Source organism: Maylandia zebra, linkage group LG11, assembly GCF_041146795.1.
Source record: "Maylandia zebra isolate NMK-2024a linkage group LG11, Mzebra_GT3a, whole genome shotgun sequence".
NCBI classification, from domain to species: domain Eukaryota; kingdom Metazoa; phylum Chordata; class Actinopteri; order Cichliformes; family Cichlidae; genus Maylandia; species Maylandia zebra.
Window position 1 is genome coordinate 12247753 of NC_135177.1, and position 14957 is coordinate 12262709.

At 39.2% G+C, this 14957-nt stretch overlaps 1 protein-coding gene across 4 annotated transcripts in view; it reads right to left on the reverse strand.

Moving 5' to 3' along the window:
- Nucleotides 1–14957, reverse strand: part of LOC101473661 (RNA-binding motif, single-stranded-interacting protein 3) — a 162620-nt gene that overhangs the window by 8102 nt on the left and 139561 nt on the right. For all 4 annotated transcript variants that reach the window (XM_023153964.2, XM_014410855.2, XM_004568057.4 and 1 more), the window contains 4 exons: nucleotides 11548–11654; nucleotides 7213–7256; nucleotides 3093–3189; nucleotides 1987–2037 (listed from right to left, as the gene is read on the reverse strand). In XM_023153964.2, coding sequence (XP_023009732.2) covers nucleotides 1987–2037; nucleotides 3093–3189; nucleotides 7213–7256; nucleotides 11548–11654 — 299 coding nt within the window. The remainder of the gene's footprint in view (nucleotides 1–1986; nucleotides 2038–3092; nucleotides 3190–7212; nucleotides 7257–11547; nucleotides 11655–14957) is intronic.

Here is a 14957-nt window from a genome sequence, read left to right on the forward strand (position 1 = left end):
TGGGACATTTGTTTGAAAACACATTTACAGAAGGGTATTATCCCCGCTCAGAGACATAATTTTAATCAGACAAGACAACAGAATGTGTTTAAGATTTGCCAGACAGACATAAAGAGCAAGACAGAAGACAGGGAGAGAGAACAACAGAGGAGGAGCAACAAATCTGAACACTAAAGATTTTTGGCAACCACGGCGGATACGATTGCAGAAATTTGCACTGCCTTACGTACCTGCCCCGATAAACTCCTTCACCCCATGAATGACAGAACAAAATCATACAACCTTTTTTAGCACAGGTGTACAGATAAACCCCCTGAATGTAAGCACATTCATCTCTTACAGGCTACTTTAACAGATACACTATATTGACGAAGGTACTGGGGCACCATTAGAGCTGCAGGAGCTGCGTAGCAGTTTTAGTTTGATGTTAATGCCACAGGCACAGGCTTAAGAACGAGCCAGCATCGCCGGGACTAAAGACACCAGAATTGAAACATGAATATTTTTGTCCATATAGTGTTTGATATAGACCTTTAAACTATTGTTGAACAAATGTTTAAGAGGAGATAGAAGTTAAATTTTATCTGAAAGACTTTCAAGGTTACTGTAATATGAATCTCTTCTGCCTGTGATTTCATAATGCATCGGTCCTGCTACACTGAGAAGTAATCATCTTGTAAGCAGGACTAAGCTTGGACTATTCCACAATTTATATGATATAGCTTTCTAATTCCACTAATTCAATGCAGTACTTTGTCAGATGACAAGATGAAGGCACGGAGATTTTATATTTTATGCTACAATAGTCAGTGAATGTCAGAGAGACTGAGGCTTTGGACTATGCTTAGAGCGAAGCCTGTGGAGGCTTAATAACATAGAGCGGCTGTATATAGTCCCTGTATCAAAGGAAGGAAAAGCCCACAGTTTGTGTTAAGGTTATGTTTGTGTTTGCCAAAAGAAGAGAGAATTTGTAGGTAAGTGTGGGTTTATAGAGTATGTTGACTGTACACCTACACTCAGAGTCGATTCATGACTCTTCATGTAAATATACAGAATGTGTGGGTGTGTTTTAAAACGTTTTTGCACGTCAATCAAAGCTATGTGTATGAGAGACAAAATGTGAGAGAAAGCTCTAGCCAAGGATGGATGGAAAAGAGCTATAAACACCAAGGGTTGGATTTTACATCACTGCATTATGCATCATATACACAAAGATGCACTGCTGCTTTTGATATGCAAATTTTATGCATCACTATATGAAACTGAGCAGCAGTTACACATGTACATTGACTTATAGATAAATAATGTGCTTTAAACTAGCCGTCTGGAAACCTGTTTTTGTACATGCAGTTTCATTCAAAACCAGCAGGGAGCAACCTTTTATTACAGATTCTAAAGTGAGTTTCGCCAAGCTCTCTGGGGTCCTTTGAGAAGGCTATTCACAGGCTGATTCAGCAGAGTGGGGCTGGGATTCAGGGTTACAGTTATTTTCCTTCTCTGACCTGGGTTTGGCTCTCAAGCACTTATTGGAAGAATTTCCTTTTATTACTTGGCTTTTCGCAGTTTTCGTGATTCATACCAACTTGTCGGTGACCTGTTGTTATTACTAACATTTTCATTCCTGAATTATTAAATACTCATTTGATGAAGAAAAAGGCAGGGCACATTAAATACTGTTATAAAAGCATTTGCAGGCAGTCCTCGAGACCAATACAGCCTATGCTTTAAAAGCTTTTGTAGTTTTTCTCCCATAAATCCTGCCACTGACATTCACATGAGTAATGAAGCTATTAAACACACACACTGAAAGTTTTAAGACAAAAAGAGTATGCCAGGGAGAAAAATTGACACATGCTGTACACTCAGCATGTGTACATTTATTATATATAATAAATAAAGGAGTGAGTGAAAAGGGTTGGAAAATAGAGAACAAGACTTTACAGAACGAGGCTTAAAAACAAAGGAAATGTTGGTTTAAAAACTTACTGTAGGTTGCATAACATATTGTTGATGTGGCATCCAAGATGTACTCTGAACCTGAAGAAAGAGAAGAGAAGGGAAGGGAGAAGGAGAGGACGGACACGAGTAGGATGATGCAGAGGGGAGGTCATGATGAGAAGAGAGGAAAGGAAAGATCAAAAGCAAGATTGTTGTAAGTGGGTAAAGAATTGAGGAAGAGAGAACATTGAGAATGACAATTGGAAGACAGAATGACAGGAAGCGAGTGAAAATGAGAAAACCAAAGAAGAGAAGTAAGAAAATTAATCATTATCTCAAGCCTTTACAAGCCAATTTCAGAGCCTCAGTCCCAGCGGCAGCACGTCTTAAAGAATATTACAGCAGTAACTAAGGGTCCACTATACAGAAAGTTTGTCGTAATTATAAAAGGATATGAAGACCACAGAGAGCAAAACAGTCTTAACAATTACTGCTTCACAGTGAGGGTTTCATCATCAAAGCTTAAGTTGGCCACAAATCATACTTTCATCTTGTTCTCCTTCCGACCGCTCAACTCTAACAAACTGAAGGCAGAAATGAGTCTCTGAGGGTCCCTTTGTCTCATGTGTTATTGTTGTATGCATGCATTCTGTACCTGCATCTGTATGATCTCTTACCTACATCTGTCAATGATGAGTTAAAACAATGAAAGGTAATGTTTTTTCTTTCCCTATAAAGCATGATACTTTAAGTCATGAGTCTTTGAATTTGGCTTTCTTATAGAGCTCTAGAGCTCCATCTTGTTTTTGGGTACAGCAGCTGCCAGCCAGCTCTGACATAACTTGATATGGTTTGTGTGTGGAAGAGAACGGGTGCGACACATGAGAGCTGAGAGTTAAAAGCAGCATTTGTGCTCAAGAATGGGAGATGGATAGGAGGAGTTCTGCAACGTAAGCCTGCATTTTATCATTGCTAGACAAAGAATTGCCTTGATTCTACAGAGCTGATAACTTCATTTTGGGTTCATATCTTTGGTTAAGTATGACAAACTCCACCTGTACATCCAGGAATTACTCTACATAGAGTCAGGAATGGGATTTTCTGGTTTTAAGTAGGCCACGGCACTCATCAAACTTCTGAGAGGTTAAACTCACCTGATATGTGGGGACAGGAGAGGCAGCAATGAAGGGTGTGATCGATGTCTGAGCAATCATCCGATTCGTGGAGATGCTGTATGGAGAAGAGTAGAACCTATGAAAGCACAAGACATACATTTTAATTTTGACTGTCCACATCATCTAACTTCTAATAATCACCTGGGAGGGAACCAAACGCGTGTATTAACAATCCAGAGGTTTCTCTGCAGTTTCAGCTCACCCTACATAACCACATGTAATGCTGAAAATGAGGCTTTTGTCTCAGTTTGTTTTGAACTACCCAGTACACTTCAAGACAACACTGACAAAATGGATCAGACATCATCAAGGCTGTCATGGAAACAATAAATATTGCAGCTTCACTCTATGTAGCACAATCAAAGACATCTTAGAATGAGACTTGACACCGCACCAGACTACACATCATGTTACAAAGGAGTCTGCACCACTGCTACGCATAATAATGAATTATTACCTTAATGTGTGAGTGGGTGAAATACTTCAGTATTGCTCTTTATGTTTCCACCTACGCACACCCTACTTCCCATCGGTTGCATCTGTAACATCTGCATTTTATAATCTATTCACTTCTCCTATGCCTCTATTTGCCCTTCTCATTTTGATCTCTTTTTCCCCCCATTTCACCCCCTCAGCTCTGCAGCTGTAGAATGCTGTGGCTCGCAGTGCTTTATTTATCATTGTGTACCTAGAGAGGACATGTTTCATCCGCCAAGCCGTGTTGCTGTGCCCGATCGATCCCAAAGTGTCTGTTGACTGAATAATGGAGCCAGTGAGGGGAGGGGAAACCAAGGGCCAGAGACAGAAAGCGAAGCCCTACCCTATCCATCTCTAACACAGCCATGATTGTAGAAAAAAGGTACTTGCCACATATCAAGTGTTTCTCAATCAGGGAAGAAAATTACCTGAATAAAAAGACAAACTCATTTTTAATTTACTTTTAAAAGGCAACTTCAAACTACTGTTAGGTCGCTCCATAATATTTCTTAAAATCCGCAGTGAGCACAACATATAGTAATAGCCCATGCACGGAGATGACAATGGGGCTCAGCCAAAGACAGAAAAACCTAGGAGGACTGTGGTGGTAGTCGCCTGCGACACATGCACACATCTCATTTCAAGGGTGAAATGGGTTCCTGAGGTACCCACCTGTTCTGTTATTGCACATTCTGTTTCACATTACATTTGTTCAGTCAGTGACGGCATGAGCAGTTTTGAACCTCAACTGCGAGATGTAAAGCGTCAGATATTTTTAAACTATTGCGGCTCAAGGCTTGTGCATGCAGCCGGTTCAACTGCCTGCGATAAGCTGCAGAGCGTGATTGTGCTTCTCACAGACATTCAGTCTCCCTGTTGGATTTTTATGCCCTACTTGGTGTGCCGAGGCCTAAGTAGTAGCTGTACATATATAATAGAGACACGCCAGTTATTTGTTCATTTATTACTTTTAACGCAACATGACTCACTTCTGTTGAACCAGAAAAAGAAATTTGTGGCAGGTTTGGTTCTAATTCATCTGCGGCTCGATTGCGTGTTTTGTCTACTTTTAACCATGTGCAACAAGCAAACATTAGTCGTATTGTTGCAAAGTGAAAATCAGTACAGCTTCAGAAAGAGCAAAGATCTACAGAAATAGCTAGTATAGATTTCATAGAAAATATATGTGCAAAAGGAAAAAGACTGTTCTGTGAACCCCAGTATTTTGTTTTCTGAATTGTAGCTCTATGGCATCAGAGGTATAGCCTATAATTGGTTCCAGAGTTATTTACGAGAAAACAATATGTACAGTTGGAGTTGGACGGGGATCGATGCTAGGTCCTGAACTTTTCATTTTAATCATGAATGGTAATCGTAATTCAGAAAAAAAATCTATATGTACATTTTGCTTATGATATCACTGTCCTGCTAATAAGTTACATACATTGTTGCTATTGTCAATGAATCAGTCAAATTTAAACAATGATTTAATGTCAATGGAATAACTTTGAACATACACAAAACAAAATATTTAAGAAATAGCAGTAAAAATGTGAAGTTTGGTGTTATTACTGATGGAACAAAGAAATGGTGGATGAAATCAAATTTCTTGGTGTGATAATAAGGTTTGCAAATAGTCATAGACTGATTTTAAATTAACTCCAATTTATTAATGTTTTATTGGCCTTTTAACAACCATGTATTCAGAGATCTAACCAAGTAGTTTTACAGTTTACTATTTATTAATGATGGCTATTCTAAGCTACAACTCACTTTCAAAAATGTCTCCAATTCTTTTTTGCCTTAGATTAACTGCATATTCCAACTTTGGACATGACATTATATTGCAGGGTTTAAATAAATGTAGATAAGCTGGAGTACAAACTGGAACTTGTTTGTCATGAATGAGAATCAAGAGAAAAACACAATGCGGTGCTATGGATCCATCTTTTTCACTGTACAGTTAATAAATGACTTGCATTACAGATACTGTATTACTGTCACTGATGAATACAAATGAGGTGACAGGGCCAGGTTATTCAATGTGGTTTTCTGATTGTGTTTATTGTATTTTCATTAGACTGATGTGTATTGAGAGAGAAGCAGAAGGCAGAGGACAGACCCAAGGTTATTGATGTAGGCTATTAGCCCTGAGCAGCCAACTGTCAATGGGGACCCCGGCACTGCTATTTAAACAATGCACTAAACATGTAATTGCAAACAGAACATTATTACAGGACTGAATTTTAAAGCCTCTGTGGATCCCTAGTGTGATTTAATGCCCTGTCAGGCGTTTACACTGAAAAATTACTGAGTGATTTAGTGGTGACCCCAGTGACTTTTCCTATAGATGGAAAAGGGAAGTAAAAAAGGGTAAGAAAAAAGACAGGAGATACACTTAATGGGAGCTAGTAGATTCAGAATAAGCAAAAGTAGGTTAAGATAAGACAAACTATAAGCTTTCCAACAATGTGTGTCTGGCAATGGATGCTTTAAAATAACCCAAAAACAAAACAAAACAAAAAAAACGTTGTCCTCAAGCTCACAGTGAAACCTGTAATTGATTCATACCTTTCCCCTCTCCTTGGACTGACTTTATTTCTGCCTTTGCCCTCCTCTTGACCCTACTCGGCCCTCCATTTTTATTCAACCCACTTCCCTCCCTGCTTTTTGCCTCTCTAATTAGCTGCATTAGCATTTCACAGTCATTTAGTGCTTCGCCGGAAGGAGCTACGATGACCTCGGAAGAGAGGTTGGAGAGGGCTTACACACAGCAAGCACACAGATGCTTGCGTGAGAGTGCCCATTTATGCATGCACGAATGAGCACACTCGCACCGAAAGACACCAAAGACGACTCAAAGCAAAGCAGCTGTTTGAAAACAGAACGAATGAGAAGAATTGAGCAATACAAAACAATGTGGAGAGGGCAAGAAACAAGTCAAAAACAGTGAAAAGAAAAAGGACTGTATAATTTCAGATGAACTAGAAAAAAAAGAAAAAAGAAAGAGTGGCTTTAAGGTATAAAGTGGCGGACCAATCTGACAAAAGGAGGAGAAGAACAAGAGTGCAGAGCTGCAGGGAAGCATCTCCAGGGATCACATCACCAGCAGCATTCCTACCAGACAACACCAATCTCCAATTTCCCCCTGAAACAGGCAGGCACTCTGCTCTCCTCAACCAACTTGGGAGCACTGCAGATAGCCTCGGCTGACGAAAGTATTACAGCAGCACTGCAACAACGCCCATCTTCCTGTCTGCAATCAAAACCTACAACTCTGACAGCTTGTATGCATAGGTGCATAAATAAATGCTCCATCTGCATCAGTTAGGTGTAAGAATAAGAGCGAACGCCAGATAGTATGTGTGTTCTGTATCAGTTCAGGTATATGGGTTAATGTGTGTTATGTGTGACCCTCTCGTTTGCATGCAGGTGCTCTTGTGCATATTTCTGCAGGTTGTTGCCATGTTTCAGTGCACTGATCTTAGGAGGATTTTATACTGTCACTCTTGAACAGGCTGCGTGTAACAATGTAAGTAAAAAGTCAAGTTTGGAGACACTCTTTAGATCGAGGTTGTTCGTGCGAGAGGTAAAAGAAAAAAAAAAAAAACTTTCTACATACCCATTCTGCATCGCTGTGGGATCATACGTCAACGCCATACCACTCTGGAGAAAGAAACACATACACCGAAATGTTAAATACATGACTTGCCTTTTTAACCAATTTGTGTTTGTGGTCTTTATCACATATACAGCTACTCTATACAACTAAATAAACAATAAAGTATGATATAGCTATTGTACGTTATAATGTGTAATGAACAGAGAAAGCAAACTATACAAGAGCGTTGTACAAAAAACACAAAATTCAAAAGTGACTGGGATATAAGGACCTACTGAATGAACAATAGATAAGCAGTCTAAAGACTCCAAACTAATCCAGCTAAAAGCTCTTATGTACAATAAAATTATTTGGAATAATTGCCTTTGAGCAAAAGAGCCATTTATAAGTGCAGTCGTTTTATTTAACATGCTCAACAAAATCAAACACATGAAGGTCAGTGAGGGACGATTGTTGCATGTGGTATATGACTATATAAAATAGGTAGGAACAAAATAAGTTCCCAGTTCTAACTGACTCTAAATTTTAGCAGACCAAAGACAGTGGAACGCTTTAGATTTTCTTTACCGTTTCTCCTTAAAGGTTTTTAAAAGTCAACTTTTATGGTATGAGTTTAACTCCACTATCTGGCTGGGCTTTTCTGGGTTTACGTGGGTTCTCTCCAGGTACTCTAGCTACCTTCCACAGTCCACAGACATGCAATTATTGGGGTTAGGTTAATTGATAATTCTAAATTGCTTCTATGAGTGCGACCCTGATAAGGATAAGTGGAAGAGAATGGATGGATAGAAGTTTTATGGTACTTTATTTTCTTTTACAAAAAACAGTTCACACTATACCATGTTTGATTAGCCTGAGGAGCATTCAAATAAATAAACAAGACATTAAGAAGTTGCACTACCACCTAAGTCAAACAAATCCATGCTGGTTGGCATTAATGGAGGTAACAGCCCAACATAGGAAAGTTAGAGATTACTCAAAAGTCCATAAGAAGGGTGTGGCTCAGGAGGTAAGTGACATCTGCTCAGAAGGCCAGTTGTTTGATCCCAGCCTTCTCTAGTCCAAGTTTAAGTGTTTTTGGGAAGCGCCCCCCATGTTCCTAACACACATTTTATCTGTGTGTGTGCCTGAGAGTGTAAGAGATTTTTTCTACACAAACTGTCACAAAGTAGAGTACCAGTGTGTGTACTGTATGGATGAATGTGGCTCTTTCAGTGGTAAATAAGATAATGTTATATAATAGCAATAACACACACACACACACACACACACACACACACAGTCAAAAATTGCCAAAAGCACTCAAACTACTCACTGAAGCAGCCCAAACTTTTCTTTTTGATCCATTTTTTGAGTTAAAGGTTTTTTTTCCCCCAACAGCATTATATTAGTATATTTCTATATTCCCTCTGTCCCTTCTTCCCTTCATAAAGCTGTTATTAAATAGTGACTAAATATGTTTAGCCAAGCATTTATCAGTGACACTAGCCCCTTTGTGGTTTCTGTCTGTCTCATTCCTTCTACCATGTTCAAATGATTGAGGCTGGGCTTCTCTTTGAGGTTTGAATAAGATCTGCTTCCACTTGACTACCTCTTGGCAATTCTGGACCAGACTTAAAACAACTGTTTGCTCCTAATCTTTTTTTTTTACTCTGTCACCACCCCATCACCATCTATCGGCCCTGCACAAGTCATTTGTACTTACTCTACATTCTACACAAGGCTCTTCTCTCCAAATTGGCACATGAGTTGAAAGGGTGCCCTGATGCTGAACCCAGCTCAGTGTTTGGTTTTTCCACAAACACTGTTTTAGCCAAGCCTAGGCTGGGTAGGTAGGTATAGACTCCAGAAGCAACAAAAAGCACTGCTAGACACCAAATAGAAAAACTGATCAACTCCAGGGATTTGCATTCATCTAACAGCAAATCTCTTTCTGTGCTGCTACACAGCTACATGCGTATCCCTTATCCATTTTCCAAAACAAATTCTGTAAGCGTGTGATTACATGTGTAACGCACGTATTCACGTCACCGTACCAAGGCCAGACTCGTATCAGAATGAGTTGACTGAGATAAGTAGGCAGTGAAGCACCTCAAAGCATCTCCCTGGCCAGATGTCTCTATTAGCAGAAGTATTAGTTTATATAAGTCAGCCTGGACTCTGAGGCCTGGCTCTGACAAATGCATAAACCTCTGAAGAGATGCTTCAGGGCCGAGCGGGGCTTGTCACGACGTGTGCCACAGACAAATGTGTGAGGTGTCTCACTGAAAGCAGTCATCACTTATTTCAAGTTCACACAGACATTGACAAGAGGGAAGTACGTTAACGGAAAACTGACATGTGACAAATCGTCGGTATGTTAGGCGTTCAGAGGCATGACAGTGGTTTTGAATGAATCTATACATGCACATATGTTTTTTCGTTGTGTTCATGAATCACTTTGGAAAACACTACCTGATAGGCTTTAGGTTAAGGTTAGAGGTAGACAGCTGCAGCACGTGTTACCACCGCGAGTGCCATTCTATTGGATTCAATTGAGAATCTGGAGTAAGTGGAAGGCTACCTTTCAGGTTACTACGAGATGCATTGGGACGTGACAAATTGTATTTTACGCGTTGGGAATGAGAGTGCTCTGGAAATTAAGACATACAAAACCGGCACAGCTCCATAGTATTTTTATCTAGCAAATGAATGCCTGTATTTAAGCGAAATCTGAATAAAATGACATATTCACTTTACCCATTTCTGCAAAGCTGTGTGGACGTTAACTTGCATTGAAAAAAGGCTGTATGTGCTTTAACTGCTCATTTAGCTAAACTCTCCAAGCAATGGCACTGCATATGTGAAATCCACTGTGCAAAATACCACACATTTAATTGTGAATACATTTAAGTTGAGCTTTTTAATAATGTGATTAAGGTATTTACTGTGGTGGTTAAAGGCAGATGCATTTTTTGCAGGGATGTTTAACCTTGGCCAGCAGACTTTGCTCATTTCTGACTGTTTTATGAGTTATGTTTTATACTATTCAGTTGGAGTTTTTTTTTGTTTGTTTGTTTTTTTAACTCCCATTCCTAGTTGATGACACATTACAAAAAATACCACCAAAATTGATGGTATGGTGGTGCAGTGGTTAGCACTGTGGCATCACATTAAGACGGTCCTGCGTTTGGCAGCCTGTTCTCCCTGCATGTTGTCCCTGTGTGGGTTCTCTCCAAATACTGTGGCTCACTTCCACAGTTGGTAAAATGAAGTGTGCATGGTTGTTTATCTCTTTGTGTTAGCCCTGTAACAGACTGGTGACCTGTTTAGGGTGTGCCCAGCCTTTCGGCCAATGATAAGCCAGGCTATGACACACACGTTTGCTCTTATACAAAAAGACTAAAGCTGCAATCTGTGCCTGCTCCACACAGCCATGAGCAAAGGTCAAACACTGCAACATCTTGTTTTCATTGCGGCGCCTCTTGTTACAGTGCATAGTTTCAGCCTGGTTCCATTTCATTTCACTCCACCACCCTGCTCTTTCCCAACCTTCGTGTAACGAGAACACTGGGAAACTGTTAAAAACTGCACCGGGGTGTGTGGGTGGCAGCATTATTATTCACTTCCCCTTGTTCTGTAAATTAAAGCTTTGGTATTGACACTAAAAACTTTTGAACTCTCTGCATTGTGAAACAGTCAATCTGCTTTCAATCCTTTGCACAAGGTTTCATTTCTTCTGAAGATGACGGACAGGAGGTGGGAGTTTCAACAAAAGCAAAAACAAGTTTGCAATTGGGACCTTACAGAAACCTTATATTTTAAATTTAACAACCTTTTTGTGTGCCAGCTTTCATACTGTCAGCAGCATCTCTAACTGAACCTACAGTGCCTTACTAGAAATGAAAGTGGATAATGACCCCACGGAGAGGAGGGGGATCTGTCAAGCTATTATGATTTTAAATTCTGCGGTATGTTGAAGAAAAAAAAAAAAATGGAGTCAAAGGGAGCATCAGCCGCATATTGAAAATTATTAGAATAGATGATTTACAACTGTAACGTTTCCTAAAACATAATATGGACACCGCTGTGCATAATCACTCATTTCTTTGACTATTATAATAAAAGAAATGTTATCCTTCAGCTATAAAACTTAATTGAAAGAAGTGTAAATGATTTTTTTTGATAACTGTAATTTCTCTTTTTAAAGTCCTCTCAGTAGACTTGTGTTCAGTTTTGTTTTTTCATTTTAATTGAGAAAAGCAAGAGACTATATTTGACAGCAGGCCAAGAGAATATTTTATGAAGTCTCCCAGGGAGCTTTTTTTGATGATTAAATATATTTTTAAGCCTCACCTCTCCTTCCCGTGTCCACGATCGTCCATTCTGGGGATATTTGACCTGGGTCTGTCTCTTCTTCTGGCCTCCATCAGCAAACTTGCACAGCAAAGGCTCTGAGGGAGCTATAGAGTGAGACAAGGACAAACACATTTATAGATTAATCACCTTATAAGTAGGAGAAAGTCAAACTATATGTTTTAGGTTAAATTTAAAAGATTACACTTAAAGTGTTTTATGCTACAGCTTAAATAAACTAAAAGTTAGTTGGTCCTGAAAGCAGCACTTCAGCTCTTAGATTTATCTCAGCCACCCGTAATCCAAACATTTACACAACACTAGTTATCACCCCATCTCTTTTTAGCCCCTTCAACCATGCTTTCAAAACAGCAACACTGACGTAGGAACAAAGCCACAGGCTAATCAATAGTGCATGGTGTGCGAGGTTCAAACAGCAACCCAAACAGGCATACTTAATACGCTAAATAACTCCACGTAGTTTGACCCATGGGTAACAGACTGCAATTGTAAGTCCTGAAAAGAAAATACTGTCCCTCCCTGGATGAGAGAAAGAAGAAATGTTTGGTTACAAATAAGATTAACTTACAGTGACCTTCCATGTCTAAGTTCACCAAGCTTAAACTGAATATACCCTCAGGGTTTGTGAACAGAAGGAAGTTGTCAGATTGTGAGAGGATTATCCAAAGAAAAACTAAAAGTCTGTGTTTACTATGATTTACTTTAAAGGCATATCTTTAAAAATGGTTAGAAAGCAAGCAGGAGTGGACAGTTACTTCATTTTCTGGGAAATGCTTCAGAAGCCACATGTCTTAACATTAAAACATATTACCATAACATGAACCAGGACACTCAAATAAGATATCTGATGCCTTGTCTATTTAGAGGATAAACAGACGCTAATCTGTTTTATGGCAACTGTGATGCTAGGGCATATTTCTTAGACTTTCCAGCTGCAGTTTAACCAACTGCAGCCAAAAACATGTACCCTTCACAACCAGCATTTTGCTTCACATATTTGACTGATTAAGTAAAGAAATTTGCATGGCTATTTACATTGTAGATTCTCATAGAAGGCATCAAAACTATGAATGAACACATATGGAGTTGCGTAGTAAAAAACAAAAACAAAATTGATTTTAGATTCTTCAAAATATCAATCCTTTGCTTTGATCACTGCATTGCACACTCTTGGACTGTTGTTTCTCTTTACTTGGCTGATTGGTTCTTGCTATAATATGAATTCTAACATTCAAATAGGGCTGACTTCTGCACAACACAACTGATGGTGCCAACCCCATTAAGAAGGCAAGAAATTCCACAAGTGAACCCTGATAAGGCACATCTGAAGTGAAAACCGTTTCAGATGACTACGTCAAAAAAAAGTCATTGAGAGAAGTCCGACAGTTTCTTTGAGGAATCTACAACATAAAACAAATTTAGAGTTATTTATTAAAAATTTTCTTTGCTACATAATTCCATATATCTTGCTTCATGTATTTAATGTCTTTAGTAAGTATCTACAATGTAGAAAGTAGAAAAAAGAAAGAAAGAAAATATTAAATGAGAAGGTGTGTCCAAACTTTTGACTGGTAGTGTATATATTTAAAATATTCCATGATTTAAAAGCCATTAAGCTTGTATTTACCCTAAAGGAGACAAAGATCAAACAAGAAAGACCCGCCAACAAATACAACTGAAGTAAAGTCCTGGCAAAGGGGCAAACCCATTACTGCTGTTCACAGACTCCAAGTATTTTTTTTAACCTTTGTTTAACTAGGAAGTAAAATTGACATTAACGCCATCTTTTTGTGAGACTGTCCAGGACTGACATAGGCAGATTTAACCTGGCATGTTATTTCGTTTTATTCTCTCCCCAGTGGTAACTGAAATGAGCTCACCCGCAGAAAATGTATACAAGCAGAGAGGGTTGAACCCAGAGCTCTGGCTCTGAGGCAACAGTGCCCAAGCATTCACTCGTGGCAATAGATTCTTAAAGTCTTAAAAATTTGCATATTATTAATGATTATGTTAATTCATCCAACTAAATCTAGGTAACTGAATGTAATTTTTCCGAACTCTTGAAATATAGCTTTAAATATGTTCTTCGGTTAAATCCATACATACATCAATTTTCTGCTGTTTATACAGGTGCTGCAGAGGCAGAAATTTAAGCAGAGATGCACAGGCTTTTCTCTTCCCAGAAACCTCCCCAAACTCTCCTTGGGGGAAACCGGAGCATTCCCAAGCCAAAGAGATACAATCTCTCCCGCGTATCCTGGCTCAACCCCAGGGCTTCCTCCCAGCTGGACCAGGAGTGGGCACTCCAACCTTTCTGATCGAGTACCACAGCATCACACTTATGCTTATTCTCATGCTAAGCGCTTCTTATTTGGCGTGAGGTGCTACAGTGCAGTGAGGTATTTGCTTCATAAAGACAACAGAACCATAATAAAAAAAAGCAGAAATGAGATCCTAAGACCACCTAACCCAACACAGTCTCCACTTATCGCTGTCCTTAGACAATCTGTTAAAAAAAATTAATCCAGAAGCACCTTTGACGTGGGCAAAAATCTAAAGGCTAAGGCCAGCCATTCGGCCAGAGTTGTGGGGTACTCCCAAGACCTGGCTCCAGAACGGGGCTCCCAGTACCCAGAGGTTTTCTTCTTTGTAGGGGTCTGGCTCATCACCTAGGCCCAATGTGCCTTAACCTCCTAGGACCTGGCGTCCACATATGTGGACATCACATTTTAAGTTATTTAAACCAAAATGTTTAATTTTGCTCTACTAGGGCCTGATATCCACTTACGAAGACATTATACTGCTGCTGTTCTATCAAAATTTTAAACGAATATCCTTATATGTGGCTCTCATTTTTCTTAGGAACAAAAATCAGGTAAAAAAAAAAATCTGGTAATTCTTTGTTTTTACATTCATCGGGTCCCAATCAGCCCAAATATCAAAGAGAAATTAAAAATGCATGCCATGGAAGAGTTCGGGTCTTAGGAGGTTAAAAGACTCTACCGAGGGCATATTGCCCTTGAAAGCACTAGGAACTATTCTTCGAGGTTGCATCTCAACTTTATATATGTTGTGTTGGCATACAGAGCAATTTTGTCACTGTCCAAACATTTCCACATGCAACTGTCAATCTGTCACAGCCACCAAGGCAAATGTAATTTCTTTCTAGGATGCAAAAACTCTGAAGTGCTATACTGCTTCAGCAGAGGCAAACTGTTGGGACAAGTCTTCTATTCAGCTGGTAAAGACTACTCTAAACCCTCAAACTGAATAAGTCACATACTTTTATGCACTCTTAACCCCTAACAAGCCGCATACTTTTATACTTTTTTTTTTATTTTATTTTAATATATCCACAAAGTGAGGTTTTAACTCACTGATGCATCTTT